Source organism: Agelaius phoeniceus, chromosome 5, assembly GCF_051311805.1.
Source record: "Agelaius phoeniceus isolate bAgePho1 chromosome 5, bAgePho1.hap1, whole genome shotgun sequence".
In the NCBI taxonomy this organism is placed as follows: Eukaryota; Metazoa; Chordata; class Aves; order Passeriformes; family Icteridae; genus Agelaius; species Agelaius phoeniceus.
In genome coordinates, this window is record NC_135269.1 from 1,477,714 (window position 1) to 1,494,177 (window position 16,464).

Here is a 16,464-nt window from a genome sequence, read left to right on the forward strand (position 1 = left end):
ACAGATTAGTAGCCACCTGGGCATTCATGACCAGGCCTCTAGTGCATGTGACAAAGAATAACTGCCTATCTAGACCTCCACTCAGCATTTTTTTAAATACTTGATTTTCTATCAAATCTGTGGCTTACCAGAATAACATGATGCAGATTTGATATACAATTTTAATTTTTTTATTTTGTACAGCACCTGGGATGTGTGATTTGCTCAGATTGTCTCTAGATGATGTTTAATCATTGTATGAATTTCAGAAATACAAGTAGGATTGTCTGGAACAGGAAATTTTAAGGATTGATCAATGCTTAGCAGCATTAAATACCTGTTATGTCCAAACTCCACCCCCAAAAACGTTTTGCAGTGTTTTGGTTTTTTTGTTCTTACTAATCTCGTTTACTGCTGCAGCAGTATCTGAAGTATGTAAGATAACTATTTTGTTTTCTTTGTTTTGGTTTTTTAATATTTAGTAGTCATCTTACCTTGCTCTCTTGTTACTTTGGTATAACATTAATGGATACATTCTGTAGTCTTGTTTTCATTTCAGATGCATTTAATGTATTCTTTAAAACCCTTCAAGTATTGCTATATTTCCTTTTCAAAAGTGTGAGGAACAGTTGAAATGCTGCATCTCGTGCAATTTAAAAAACCTGGGGTCTTCTGTATTCAGGTATAATGTTTGAATCTGCAGCAGGATTAATTTTGGAGAAGTCTGCAGCTCATACAGCTCTCATTCACATTCCATGGATAAGGAGAGCAAACAGGGTTGTGCACACGATGTCTAAGTCAGGAAAGACTGGCTAATGTGGAAGGTGGTACTCAGAAATTTTAAGAAAGCATAGTGGAACTAACACCAGTGCTGCCTCTGTGAGCTATCCATGTGCTATTTGTCTTCTCAAATAATTTCTAAATTTAAGAATATCTACAAATATTCTAATTCCTTTTTTTGACTTAATTTTTCTTTGCATCTCTCTGTACAGCTTTTTAAATATTATTAAGAGGGTGAGCAGATGACTTATTAAATCTTTTTTTCCTCATTTTCCTCCAAGTGTGCATCTGAGTGTTTTTGCGTGTGTCAAGGTCCACAAACTGAATTATGTTAAGTAACTGTTAATTTGTATGGAATAGCTCTAAGTCAACCTGTCTACTTGAATAGATTAAGCAGAATGAAGCTGCTCTCTGGAACATCCATCAGAAGGGTTAATGTGTCTCTGTCCTTATGGAAAGAGCTGTTGAGAAGGGAAGTGGTGGAGTCACCATTCCTGGGTCTGTTCACACAACATGCAGATGTGGCACCTGAGGACATGGTTTGGTGACAGTGCTGGGTTGTTGGTTGGACTTGATGATCTTGGGAGTCTTTTCTAACCTAATGATGCTATGATTTTTTTTTTCTCCCTGCATATTCTGGCCTCCATCTCCAACCTTCCCCTGTAACAGTGATTTCATTCATGCAGGGAGGATTTCAGGTTCACAGCCTTTGCTACAATATCACACCTGAAAGTGGGACCCAAAGCCCGGCTGCTGAAAAACAAGGGACACGTCATCACCATGGAGGGGATAACAAACAGCAAAAGTGTTCCCAAAGTATTTACATCTGTTCTGATTTGCCATATAGGTCTCTTCTGCATTAGAGCTTAATTTAATCATTTGGTATCTGCTCAAAACGTTTTGTAGTAATTCTATCCTCCTCAAACTGCATTTCAGTTACTAGTAGTGCAAACAACACACTTTCCAAACAATGTCAGAAGCAAAAATGCAGAAAAAAAACCTAGTCTAGTCTCTATGCTTAACCTAACATACCCTTTTCATTTTGAGAAGTTTCTGGCAATATTTTGACATGAAATAATATTTCATTTTTAAAGACGTTGAAAATATTGATCTTAGCTTTTATGGTCAGTGAAACGTGAGAATATCAACAATATTCTAATTGTAGGCACTTGCCAGTCTCCTACCACAGAATTTCAAGATTCAACATCCTGAAGTGTTTGGAATGTGATAGAGCACATGTATATTTGCATATATATATGTGTGTATGTGTGTATATGTGTATGCATGTACATCATAAATATCATAACCTCGTAAATATTTTCTCTCTTGTGTGGGAACATGGAAAAAAGAGAAAAACAATGTTAGACTTTTAATTGAGCTCTTTAATCATTCAGGTCTAAACCATCTCAATCTTCAGTTTCAAAAGGAAGCAGAGAAAATGCCCAGGCTGGATCAAAGACTGTTCAAGATTCAGGGGTGAAGAAATCACAGGAACATAAAGGGCCCAGCTGTGGTCCTAACTTAAAAGCAAAGAAGCCTAAGCTTCAGGCAGGTGCACATGACCAACCAGTAGTCATTGACTGAGTGTCACAGACTACATTTAGGATCTAATCATGGTTGCTGCTCCATGGACAGTGCAGTGTGTAAGTTCAGTTTGTGCTTTAGTAATGGTATTTTTATTTTTATTTAATAAACACTGAACAGGGAACAAGTATCTTTAAAAACTGTCAAATCTAGAAGGCTGATAGAAGAGGAAAACGTATTTCTTATCAAAATAATTGGTGCATATCTTAGGATACAGCAATGATTACAAAACCTCTATGATGACCATGTTGCCTTTTTAACTCTTTTGGAAGTGTAGACACTGTGGCAGGTTCATGGAGTCTGGAAAGGACTGCCAGAGGTGCAGAGGTTTCCAGGCTTCCTTCCTGTGGGACTCTCCACCCACTGCTCCCCTGAGAATCCTCTTGAGGTTTCTCTCCTTTGCAGCACAGGACTTGGTGGTCATTAGCTCAGCATGAAGACCCTGTCAGCTCCTGTTCTTCTGCCTGCTGTGTAGGTGACTCTCCTCTTCCGCAGTGACTCCACTGCAGACAGGGCAGCTGCTGTCACCAGCCCCAGGAGTGACATCAGACAGCTGGAGACTGGGATGCTCCAGCATCCTTCCTCTGGAGCCCTGGCTGGCTCAGAGCTGCTGCTGTGCCAGGGCTGCTTGTTGCAGCCCACATGGGCACTGCCACCTCTGCAGTTCTGAGTAGGGACATGTGTCCCCACTCCCACTGTGGCATGTGGGAGTGAAATACTGTATGTATTTATGAGTGATTATGTGTACTTATCCCTTTGAAATATGTCTGTTGTTCTTCAAATCTGACTACTCTAGGTTGTTATTCAAATAGAAATTTATGACTTCTGTGCTTGGCAGAAGTACCTCAATTGAAGTTTACAAACAAGACAACCTGCCAGCCTAGGAAACACTCAACAGCTACTGCAAGCATTCTCAAGCACATATGCTGACTGCTAGATTCAATTCTGTTTTCTTACTTTTAACATCTTAGCAGCCAAAGATCAGAAAGACATGTTCAGTTTCATTAATAAATGCAAGTTCTGGATGGTTGCATTTTAGTTCTTTTCCCTTACACTTAAAACAAATATAAAAATAATATCATGAAGAACATGCTCTTCATCTTTATTTTTCTGGTAAAATTGTGACAGTGAATAAAGCCTATAGTCTTTCACCCCTCCTTTAGCTGAGACCTTTGCCAAAAATTGAAAATTTAGTTAAAAACAGTAATTCTCCTGAAAAACATTAAGTGACTTGTCTGGGACAAGTCTCAATAAGTACTGCCAGCTTTGTATTGAGCACAACACATTGTTCCGAATTTGATCCAAAATAAATAGGAACTCTCAGGCAGCTACTGTAGAACAAAATCAAAAGCCAGGATGAAACAACTGCTGTCCAGGGCTGGCACTATCCAGTACAGTGCAGCTCCACCCCAACACCTGGACAGCTGAAGGGACAAGGAGTTCAAAAGCTGCTCTCAACTGACATCTCATCCTGGCTTTCATTGTGCAAAGCTTGTATTCTGTACTTAACTGAGTAGAAAATACTTTTATTTCAGAAGTAAACTTATGGGGGGGGAAAAAATGGAGTAAGGCCATGTATTTGCAACCTACATTCCAGGTAACAAGAGCTCTGAGCACCCTGTGCCCTGAAACTGTTCTCTGTTCATCTGAGCCAGCTCGACAGAGATTGCACCATTAGCTGGTACCTGTGGCAGTAACCAGTCAGTATTTTGGCAAGATCAACCCAAAATCTCAATAGAGGATTGCATTTATCCCCAGTCCTGAGAAAACGGTTTTCTAAGATGTATGACTTGCTCTCAAAGCTTCATAGAAAATGGGAATGGGGTATTGTTCAATCAAAATAATCTTCTATGTCAATATCTGGATTTAGGAGATCTTCACCATAGGCTGAAAGATCCATTTGATTTAAAATTAAGTTTTCAAAGGTTTCTTCCAAGTCCGTTTCACCGATGAGCACAGCTCCCATCATTCGGCCATTCTGCATCACCACTTTGATGTACTCGTGGCCCTTGGTACACCTCAGCATCAGCTCGTGCTCTGAGCCCAGGCCCTGAGCGTTGTACTTCCCCAAAACCACCACCTAGCAGAAGGAGAAGGGAAAAGCTCTCATAACAACACTGCAGTGGCTTTTAGCATTTCTGCTGCTAACAGTTCTCGGCCTCAAAAGTGATGCCAACAGGGAAGTATTCATCCCTAGGGTCCCTCCCCCCATCACTGGCTTGCAAACACACAATGGACTGAAAAATCTTCCCCTTGAAATATCACACACATTAGCACAAACTGAGAAAATCTAAGCTAGGATTAATTACTATATAAAGAAACCAGTTTTCTCAATATTAATGCACCTGCTCACTGTCAGCAAGTGAATACAAGCAAGCAGTATGTGTTACTCAGTGGTTTACAACTATCAGACTGTACTGACCTTGTAATTGAAAAATTTTGTAATGTGAGCAAAGAGTTCAAAGCTGAAATCCATATCAATAGACTCCCCTAAAGCTTCTGCTGCCATGCACTTTGCTGCATACCATCCCATCTGCCGAGCCTGGGTCCACAGCCTCATCTGCAAGAGAAAATTGGGAAGATTGAAGTCAGGAGGCCATCCCTGTGCCATGAGCACACTCTCTGCAGTGAGTACTCAGAGCACACTTTGTGCTGTTAATACTCAGAGGGGCCGGCCAGCTCATTTCCAGCCACCTCCACAGAACTCAGCCACCAAACCCCCAGGATTATCCACTGTCGGGTGTCACTCACTCAGGGTCACCAAATGTGGGGGTGTTTGAGGGTCCCCAGGATGAGGGAAGAGATGAGAATCCTGACTCCATGTTTCAGAAAGCTGATTTATTATTTTATGATATCTATTATATTAAAAGAAAACGATATACTAAAACTATACTAAAGAATAGAAGAAAGGAGACATCAGAAAGTTAGAAAGGAATGAATAATAAAATCTCATGACAGACTCAGTGTCTGACACAGATGGCTGCCATTGGCCATTAATTAAAAACAATTCACATGCAACCAATCAAAGATGCACCTGTTGGTAAACCATCTCCAGACCAAATTCCACAGCCATCAGATAGTTATTGCTTATATTTCTTTTCTGACGCTTCTCAGGAGAAAAATCCTAGCAAAGGGGTTCTTCAGAAAATCTGTCAGTGACAATCCTCTGTTAAGCTGTCCCTCCTTGGTGTGAGCACTGGTGTGTAACTCCTGTGCCAGGACATACCTGGTGCCACACAGGGCTCGGCTCCCAGGCTGCTGTGCAGATATCTCCAGCTGCAAACACATCTGGCAGTGATGTGTGCATGTGCTTGTCCACCTCCAGTCCTCCATCCTCTCCCACAGCAAACTGAAGGGGTTTACACATCAGCAATGAAACCAGGCATCCAACTCCCTCCCCCTTAACAATCAGCTGTTCCTTCATTATTTACCAATGAGACTGTGCTGAGTGGCAAGAGCTCCATGGAAGGTACAAAGCATTACTGTTGTTATTATTATTTCTGGAGCACAGCACAGGTTTTTAAAGGACTATTACTGATACCCAGGCAGAGAAGTCACAGGGCTTGCCAAATTCCAAATCACACTGTGTGTTACAGGGACACCCAGTCTTAAGAGATCACTTTGTATTTTTGCCAAGGCAAGAAAATATCATTGCAAAAACTTAATTCCTGATCTAAGCTTATAGCATAGGCCTGGAAATATCTCATGGCTCAACATCACATCTATGTTTTCAGCATTTCCTTCTTTAACCAGAGCACAGCCTTTTACCTCACAATCAGATGGCACCACTTAACCCAAATACCACAACATCCTGGTTTTGTCTGGGATCATTTTTTGGTAGCAGCTTGTATGGGACTATTTGTTGGATTTGTGATCAGGGTTAACAACCCAGGGATGTTTTAGTTGTTGCTGAGCAGGCACTGAACACAGAAACAAAATGATCCTGAGGTTGGAAATGCCCATGGCAGTTATGAACTCCAGAATCACCATCCACATTTGGGTGCTGACTTCCCTCAATGAACACGAGCACTGTGACAGCCCAGTGTCTCAGAGAGAAAGTACTGGAAATAGTTGCTTCCTTTCCAGGAGCAAATGTCAAGATTAATAAGGTAAGATTATGGTACAGAACTAACATGGAAATTATTCTATATTTTTGCCACATTAGCCAATTATACAGATGATTTTTTCTCTTTGGTTAGGCTTAATACTGCATATGTACTGTATATAAACACCTGGGGAACAACATAATAAACCAAGACCACAAATCAAATACACTTGTATCATGTTGGATATCTCAGTATCAACATATCCTGCCTTATTTTGAGATGGTGCACAGTATTTAAATCTTTAGCAATCCATGTCAGAACAGAAGCATAAACCAGCTCAAAAGGTTTCTTTAACCTTACTTGAAAAGCTCCAGAACAAATTGGTATACTTACATTGTTGCCATCAAGAAATGGTTCAACATTTGGCACAACTCCAGTTGCACTGACAATGAAATTGCATCCATAAATTTTTCCATTAGTTAATTCCACATATACAGGCCACAGCACTGAAAAAGGAGAAAATTTTGCCCTGAGAATGTAACCAACAGAAGTTATTTTATTAATTATGTCTTATGATAAGATATGAAAGAAAAAAAAAACCATAAAACCTTTGAGGTAAGTGAATAGGTAAAGAAAGGTTAAAAATAAAAATAAAAAGGAAGAAACTATCAGAGATTACCTGTAACTTTTCTTACCATTGCTCAGAACTAGAGAAAAAAACTATTTTGGATCTCAGCTCCAACTCCTACTAATAACTTCCTTCAGAATTTTCCTAAATTAAAGCCCTCTGTGTCCCGTGGGAAGTTCTCTCAACTATGCAACTGCCAAATATTCTTTTATGTAGAAATTTACAGATGCACAGAAGTGCCTCAAAAGCAAAAAGAACAGGACAAATTTGACTTGTGCTGAAAGTAACTGATTACTAAAATAGTATTAAAAATATTCATTTTAATTAGGTGGAAATTATAGGCATAATTATTCATTTTTTAAAAAGGGATATTTTCCTCTACTTGGAAGGTTTACTTCAGTTTTGATACAAAATGTTGGTGTTTTTTTCCTCCTGTTTCAACTTAACTATTAAAATATTTAATGGATTGTGTTAGGATGGAATATTCTGCACACATGATTTTGGTTACTTTGTGGAAAAAAGTGTCTGACCCATAAGATTTGATAATTTAATTGCAGCCCTTAAATTTGATTACTGTAAACTGCCAGACCTCAAATTATAGAGAAAAAAGATTTATTTTTCAAATAGCAAACATGCTCCAGCACAGATTTATCTTCAAGGTCTTACCAGCACTGGCACTCACCCTCATCCACTTCTACATTTTTCTCTCCTTTAGGAAAAGTCAAGGAAGTCTGCTGCAGTTGGATAAATTCTTGCTGTAAGTGTATTTTCTTTACTTCACACAGGATTTCAATATGTACTTTGTGAGAAAACTAAAAAAAATAGACAGAATTATAAACATAATGATTAGTGATCACAAGAATGATAATAGCAAGGATATCTTCACCTACATTGATATTACTGAAGTGGAAAACCCTCCACCATATATCCCAGCCCATTACCTGGATTCCCACTTTCCTCTTTTTGGCACAGCTCTAACCATAGCCAATGGCAATTTAGCTGCTTTTTCAGCAGGTAACTCAAGTTTCTTGAAAGTTCATAACAATTAGATTCTTCTGGCATGCCAGAAAACATATTCAGGTTCCCCTAAGCTTACAGAAAGAGAGTTCAAACCTTATCAAAACAGAATAAACTCATTTTTTTGTCTTTCAGGATTGCAAATCCTTTGTTTTTCTATCATTAATTAAATTTTGGTAACAATAATAAGTTCATGTTCTAAACACTGTAAAAAGAAAAAATACTCTGTACCACCAACCCACATTTCAACCATATTCTGAGCTCAAGCCAGAACAGGAAAGTTACCTGTTTCTCTAAATTGTTTTGTGAATTTGGGCCTTTTTTTATTCTCCACTACACAAATACAGTTCCACAACCTTCAACAGCCAAACGCCCACTGATTAAGCTGCTGAATATCCTAAACATCCTTTAGCTGGTCTTTGACTGATCACTCTTGACAGGTCATTTTATAAATGCAAAACAGATGCAAACACCTAACAGCTCAGGAATTCATAAATGAAAAAAAAAAATAAATGTGAGGATTTTTGCTTTATTGCAAACATGGAATTCTTCCCAGTGCTCATGCCCACAACACCCAAATAAACCTTGCAGCAAGGTTTTGCCCATACCTCCTTAGTTCCTTTAAGGTGTAAGCCCTCATGCCAGTCAGGGCCCAAGGCGCTGCCCAGCTTGTCAGATGCTCCTGGAGGTCTTACTTTCTCCTCACTTCCTGAAGCAAAGACATGGAGTATATCAGATTTAGTGTGCATCCTTCCTCGTCCTCAGAATTCAGAACAAGGATTCTCACTTAACAAAAAAATGCCATCTGGGGTAATATCCTTATTCTTCCTGCCTGATGTCTAGAACCATGCTCTTCTTTTTGTCCTGACTTTGGTCCTCCATATGTTTGTGTGATGTTTGTTCATGCAGTGCTAGTTAATTGCTGTTTCTGAGACTGCACTTTCACTCCACCTGTAATAATGTTCTCTGTGGTTTCACCTGCCCCTCCAATATCTCATTATGTGACAGCTCCTCCCTATGGAATGGTGAGTTCACATCAAAACATTACAAAAAATAGAACAAGTTCTTCAGCAGAAAGAAAGCAGGGAATGAGCATAGATTTGGCACAAAGGTCAGCACTTTTTTACAGCTCACATTCTGTCTACATAAATGTGGGATGGGTTTTTATGTTGCATTTTTACTCTCAGTTTTTGAAGGAGGAAATCTCATTAATGACAGCAGTAAGCCTTATTCCAAGCTGCTAAATTGACTGATTTTAAGACTACCTTTAATATGAAATGCTGCTGCTGCAGTGTCAGCAAGCTGAACCCCATACCTTCCACTGTGTACTTGGTTCTTTTACACTCGATGGGAGTCTCTTGGCTTTCAACAGTGAGCTTGGGAAGGAGGAATTCAGCTGCTCCTGCATCAAAGAAAGTGTTCCCAATGGCTTTGTCTTTGATAGCCCAGATTACTTCACAGCCTTGAATTTCATACCTGTGGGCATTTCAACAAGGGATAAAGCGACAGACTGCCTGAAAAGGATCTGTAAGCAGCACGAGCAGAAGTGTGTCAAGTTTCCTTCCAGAAGCCAGAACCAGGGGATCCAAGACTTTCCAACCTATCAAATCCACTTCTAGATATTTACATAAGGAACCCATTAAAAAAGATCTCTTCAACCTGACAAGTCATAATTTTTCACCAACACAACCCTGACTGAATTGGGGTAGGGGGCAGATCTAATTTATAATACTAATAATTAGTATTTCCTGCTCCCCATAATGAAAAAGAAGTGCATTTCTGCCAGATTCCCACTGTTAAAAACAAGCATTTGGATCTTGCTTGCACTATGTGGAACATGAACTGAATATTCCTGATATCTATGTGTTAAAGCTTCTTCTGGAACTTTCCTAATTTTATGTGTCAGTAAAAACCACTATGTTGCAAAAAAAAACCCCTGTAATCAGTTTTGCTACTAAATGCTCTTTAAGAGCATATCTCTTTAAGAGATAAAATTTTATAAGTCAACCTTATCCCAAACTCATGTGTACTGGATTTAGCATTGCATTGTTAAAGATTTTCTTTGATTGTGTTTTTTTGGTTCACTTACACTAATTCAAGGGCAATCCCACCATTTCCTACCACCACTATTCTCTCAGCTTGAGCCAAATTCTTCTGAAAAGCCTGCATTAAGAAAGGAAAAATGTCAATTAGAGCATGTTCCCTGCCACTGATCAACTATACCCTTTTCAGTATTTTCTTGCTCTTAGTCTTGATTTTCTCAGACTATTGATACACATCTAGCTAGGCTGAGACCTGTGAGAGAAGCTGTTGTAACAAACAACAATTTCAGTTTCACTTCAGATTCTTTGAAAATGTAACTCCTTTTTTTATCCTCGAGGTCCAGCTTCATTTGATGAATGGCAGCTCCATGTTAGCAGTGCTCACCCTGCCTCCTGTAATTCTGAAGACCTGTAGCAATGAAACTTCACCTTTGCCTTCCAAGCTTAATTTTTACTCTATTGTCATTTCTCAGATGAAAACTTTGACTATTTCTAACTCTTTTCTGTTCAAAGAGGAGAAGCTACAGTAGAACTGCAAGAGAATAAAAAAGTCATTCCTTCAGTAGCTTTCCACTGCATGAAGCAGGCCTTGTACCAGGAACCACACACACCTTCCCAAGGAAATTTCTTTATCTTTTCCAATTGGATTCTGCCTAGAGGGTGAAAAAAGTATCGTTTATTCCACATTATCATGTTAGAAATCATGTGTATGAGCTATCTATAAACTTAACAAATATAATGGCTAATTAATTCAGTGGCCTTATAAGGCTGTTTTTCTGCTAGTGAAAATGTTCTTAATTAAGAATATATAATAGCAAACATTATTTTCTGTTTCTCCATTTCACTCCACAAGAGTTCTGGTATTTTTCACCAGATGCAGGAATATATTGCACATTTTGAAGTCCCAAACACATTTACCTGTGCACTGTCAGTGTCCCGGATTCCTAACACATACGGGTTCCCCTCAACAATTAATTTTGGTTTGGCTCCAGCACACAGACAAAGCTTTTCATATATGTATTCTTTCCCATCTTCAGTGTAAATTTTCTGTTAACAATGAAGATAAAAGAAAAATCAATTCATCTTAGAGAATTCATGTAAATGAAGACATCTAAGAGACATCTTTCCTTAATGTCACAGTAATTAGCAGATATGAAAAGCTGTAAGGGGCTTCTGAAGGAACAAGGCTTCATACTGTTCCTGACTGTGTGTCATTTATTGCCACCACACCCACCACAAATAAGTGACCAATAAAATGGGAAGTGCAGACAGGGCACTCAAAGCAAAATCAACCACTTGGTGGCACTTGGTACTCACTGGCTGTGCCAAAAGAGTTCTGTGTTTTCTATCTGACAAATGTCCCTCAGGCCCCAGGAACAGAACTATGCACTGCTGGACATCAGCGATCAAGAATCTCATTCAAACATTTCAACAGCAGTAGCTCTAAGTTAACCAGGCACAGGATAGGACACAGTTTAGAAATACTGCAAATCTGTTCTTTGCTGGAGAAAAAGTGGAGGCACTCAATAAACTACATCATTTTGAGAAAGAAGACCTTAAATTTTATCATTTTATGACATTATTTGTTGTTCTACAAACTAGAAGCTGCATAGTTTAAAGCGATTTTGGGCAAAAGAGCCTCCAAATCCACATAGGTTAATTATCTGTTTCCACCAAGACCTATATTAAAACACTATTCTAGTAATGATGTAAGAAAACCACTGGATTCAGAATGTTAACAGAATCCACCTGGAATTACATCTCCAAACCTTAAAAGTGAGCAAAACCAGTCTGGGATGTGACTGTGAGTTCTCATACATGCTGAAGTGAAAATAACATGTTGACACAGAGCTAACAAGGCTGTGTACATGCTGTCCATTGCTTGTATTTGCAACGTATTTCCTGTTAAACAGGAGAAAGAAAAGGTGGAAATGTTGGTTCTTTCAAGATTTATTTTGTCCTCTGTATATATTTCTACTAGAAAAAGTGTTAAGCAGCAAGTGAAAACAGAATTAGGAAATATTTTCTTGTAATTTTGGTAACTTATGAATTCAATAACCAAAATGTTCTTGAACAAAATTTCTCATCCAAAACATTCAGCTACTTCTTAAATTAGTTTTTATATACATAATTTGGAAAAAAAAACCAAAAAAACCCCAAAACAAATAAAAAAGAAAACCTTAGCTTACATGTTCATCACTTTTCAACTGTTTCACTCCAGACTGTATAACTCTAATATTGGGATATCGTTTTTCTAATAGGGAACTTGGTTGCTCTTCAACATCAAATTCCTCAAGTGTTTTGGAGACCTGTAGGAGAAAGAGAGGTTTTTAAAAATACAGATCATTTATCCATCTCTTCTTCTAAAGCTTTTGACAGAAGGTGCTGTGTTCATTTATAGTAAAAAAGTCACAACATAAAGCCCATATTATCTGAAAATGGGTTACCACGTAACTGCCAGAAGTTTCTTTTTCCATACAGAATCTTTTCATGCCTGTTCCTGGTTGAAGAGTCAAAGTACTACATGTTAATCCTAAAGACAGAGATTAAGCAAAAATGGAAAACTCTGGTAGTTGCTCTAACTGCTACAATGTTTTATGCCATAAAGAAATCTATTATCAGAGTTGTTAAAACTGCTTTTTCATTTATGTGATGTAGTGTTAAAATCCTGGTTTTTCTTTTTGTAACTTTGCTAAAATAACTCATCCAGAGCCACTACCTGATATTTCAGAGACCTCGGGGGAAATGGACAACATCAAATAGAAGACATACACAAACAAAATAAAAATCCCAAAGAGGCAAGCCAGAGTTTGAAAAACATTCAAATGATGATGACAATTTGGTGGTTTTTTCCAAAAGAGAGTGGCTGCATGGAAACCTCCGGGCCTGCTACTTTATTGAATATTCAGAGTTTGGAACACAGCTAGGAACCAGAAGCCACACCTTGTTTTCAATTCAAAGAGAGAAATTAAGATGCTCATGTCCAAAACTCAGATTCTGCTGCCTTCCAATAGTGCTTAGCTATTCCCTTATTCTTCAGCTATGTAAATTTCCAATGATGTGAATTACAGACTTTACATCTCTGCACTGTGCAGATGTCTTTGCTGGACACTCAGCACTTTCAGAAAGCCTTCTGTAGTTGGGTGTTACTCCAACAATCTCACAGAGAGTTCTCAGACTTGGCTTCATCACCCCACTAGCCACAAATCTGAATTCATGCATGCATTTGATTTTCTTTTTCAAACCAGCAGGAAAGATGTTACTGAATCAGCAGCTGCTGGAGTAGACAAAGCTCAAAGCAATTCCCCAGAAGGTTATCCCTTTTTTTTCTGTTTCTGCCCCAAATGCTAACATGATCAAGACTATGGTACCATTCCAGTGCTTCAAAGAGGTCACTCACTAATAAAGCGGTGAAATAAAGCTTCAGTAACTCTAAACACACTTCAGTCCTGTAAGTACTTGGTTTAACTTTTGCCTGAGTGGTGTGAATATATTCACAATTACTGATCATTTTAAAATAGTCAGTCTTACTAACACCACTGCAATCACACTAATATGAAAACAAGCTCAAAGTCATGAGCATCTTCACCACTGGGTTCTAAATTACCTGCACAAATAAACTTTGAACACGTCTCACTATAAGAAAAATTAAGTCTCTCTTACCTGCTTGAAATTAGTTACAGCTTTGATAACTGGGGAAGCTGTCACTAAGAAAATGTCTTCTGATGGGAATTCTGCAGCCAGCTTGTAGAGAAACAGAAACCATGATGAGAGTTGTCATCAGACTTGAACACAATAAAACTACTGGTGACAAGCAGTATGTGTTAATACATGACTTTGGTTTTGTAGAAACACTACTTGAGGATAACAGAAGGATAAGGGCTGAAGAGAATTTGGAGACACAACATTTCTTTCAATCCCATATAAATATACCTTCAAGAACTGCAGCCACAGGGTAAAGGACTATTGTCACAATATTCCAAAGGCCATCTGATGGATCAGACTGTGATCATGGGATCTCTGGACACACCCACTTGGTGGATACACATTTTTTTACTGCTCAGCAGTGACTAATTGCTTACAGGTTTCATTTGCACTGAGGAAATGCTGATTTCTCCTGGATATTTTATACCCTATTTAGTAAACTGATCATTTTCAGGGTGCTATTAAGCAATGCAAGACTTATAAAGCCCCAAGCCAAAGGGAAGAACTCCCATTTTAAATGTGCCTTGCTCAGCAAGGTGACACAGACCAAGACAAGCGGTGCTGTGTGGGGGAAGGGATGCCAAGCAGAGGGACCCTGACATTACCAGAGAACACTGCCTCCAAAACACAGTCTGTATGCTGCTCTGCAGCCCTAAGAGATAAAATATTCCTCATCCAGCTAATACCCACATAATTTCATTCCACAGGTGCAAAATTATCTCCAGTTACTGTTATTTTAAAACCAGTAATCCTTGAGACCAAGTGACAGATTAATTTCTTTTTAGAGCTTGGGCTCACAGAGAGCTGGATGAGGTACACAGCTCTAAAACACGAAGCCTATAAAAACTGAGCAGTGTTAATTAAACGGAGCACATCACAGCAGCCTCCAGCTGGGTTACAGCACAGTCCCTTAGAATATTTCCTGCAGGGATCCCGAATCCCTGAGCTCTGGGCCAGGGCACAGAGAGCCAGCTCTCTGCAGTTACGAGTAACTCACTCTCTTTACAAAGCGTTTCATAAATTGCTTCAAGATAACCTTATCAGCTCTGAACCTCTGGAGCGGTACTTGTACACAGATAAACATCCTTATATTACAGCACTGCTGCCCTGGGGCTGCGCTTGGCTCGTGTTTTCTCCAGAGACACACAAAAAAATTATTACAATTTTTAAGAAACGGGGATTAGGGGGGTGTAGGACAGAGCACGGAACTACCGAACACATGCGAACATTTGTGCAGTTACAGCGCAGATCTGTTTCCATGGCCGTGCCCTTCGGGGGTTTATCTCTCTAAGTCAGCGCCAGCCGCTCTCACCGGGCAGGCGGCAGCTCCGGGCCGCCGAGGGCCGGGCACACCGGGGCTCCCAGGGCTGGGGCAGCTTCCCGCACCCCTGCGGACAATTCCCGGCTGACGGGGAGCGGGAAGGGGAGGGAGAGCCCGACCCCCGTTACCTTCTCGGCGCAGGTGACCCCCGCGATGCCGCCGCCCACCACAGCGAAGCGGCCCCGCACCGCGCCGCCCGGCCCCGCCATCGCCCCGCCCGGCACGGCCCGGCCCCGCTGCACCGCGCCCGGCCTACGGAGCGCGGGAGCGCCACAACTTCCTCTGCTCCGCGGGCTGGAGCGGTCCTGTGTGCAGCCGCCCCGAAGCGGCTTTCCCCGCCCGTTCGGTATCTCTGTACCGTGTGGATGCTGTCTGTGTACGGGGATCAGAGCCCGTCTTAGGCACGCATTCCGGGATCGAACCGTAATCCAGTCCAGGTTTCCCCCCTCACCCATTCCGTGCTCCGGTGAAAACCGGTCCGGGTTTTATCACATTCCCTGTTCTGGTGAAATCCAGTCCAGGTTTCTCCCCATTCCCTGTTCCAAACAATCCAGTCCGGATTTTCCCCCACGCCATACCCCAGGTCCGATCCCGGCACTCTCTGTACCGGGAATCCCTACAAATTCTATATAAACCCCTATCAATTCCATATAAACAAATCCCTATCAATTCCACTTTTCCTCATCCCCACATTTTTCCTTATTAGCTTCACATGTAATATGAACAGCAGCAAGGTGTGCTCAGTTTATTAAGAATTAGAGTGGGATTGAGTCAAATTCCTGTGAAAATCAGTGTCCAGGGTGGTTAGTGAGGATGAGAAGGGTCAGTACAATGCCTGTGCCCCAGGAGAGCACAGCACAAGGAGCAGCACACCTGAGCAGGTGGGGCAGCATGTGGGGGTGCAGGGAAGCTCTCCTTTCTCTTTTCAGTTTCATTTTTCCAATCCTATCCAAGTGCCTTCAGTCCCTTTCCAGTCCCTCCCTAGAGCACCCCAGTAACCCCAGAGAAAACAGGTGTTGAGGGAAAAACCTCCTTTCCCATTATTGTCTGTGTTTATATCCCCTTCACCATGATTTTAAGAGTATCAGTTGAAGGAAAATCTGTCTTTTCCCTGATTTAGGGGTATCAGCTGATGGGGAATTGTTATTTTCTAGTTTAAAGGAAAGAGGAAAACCTTTATAATGCCATTTTATGGGCTTGAGTTGAGGGCAAACTCCCCATTCTTATCACCAGAACCCAGGATATTCCTCTGACTGCCCTGGAGGACTCCAGATCCTGGCAGGGGGCTCAGACACCTTGGCACAGAGTCACAAGCACCTGTGCCTTTGATTTTAACCCATGGAAACAATTACCAACTTCGTG

At 40.4% G+C, this 16,464-nt stretch overlaps 1 protein-coding gene across 1 annotated transcript; it reads right to left on the minus strand.

Annotated features, from left to right (window-relative positions):
• Positions 1-2,120: 2,120 nt before the first annotated feature.
• On the minus strand, positions 2,121-15,407 carry PYROXD1 (pyridine nucleotide-disulphide oxidoreductase domain 1). Its single transcript, XM_054632249.2, has 12 exons — positions 15,231-15,407; positions 13,740-13,820; positions 12,266-12,385; positions 10,995-11,123; positions 10,124-10,197; positions 9,350-9,510; positions 8,643-8,743; positions 7,700-7,829; positions 6,783-6,895; positions 5,570-5,692; positions 4,766-4,903; positions 2,121-4,423 (listed from the first exon to the last, which is right to left on the minus strand). Exons 1-12 carry the CDS (start codon positions 15,309-15,311, stop codon positions 4,175-4,177), a joined length of 1,500 nt encoding a protein of 499 aa, XP_054488224.1. The 5' UTR covers positions 15,312-15,407; the 3' UTR covers positions 2,121-4,174.
• Positions 15,408-16,464: the final 1,057 nt, after the last annotated feature.

What these genes read in the sequence shown, in the direction of transcription:
- PYROXD1 (XM_054632249.2), bottom strand. Translation starts at nt 15,311, where the DNA reads ATGGCGGGGCCGGGCGGCGCGGTGCGGGGCCGCTTCGCTGTGGTGGGC. An exon ending in AAATGTAGAAGTGGATGAGG is followed by an intron (nt 6,896 to 7,699) that starts GTGAGTGCCAGT and finishes CTCCTTTTTCAG; the next exon opens with TGCTGTGGCCTGTATATGTG. An exon ending in CGAGCCCTGTGTGGCACCAG is followed by an intron (nt 4,904 to 5,569) that starts GTATGTCCTGGC and finishes TTTCTCTTGCAG; the next exon opens with ATGAGGCTGTGGACCCAGGC.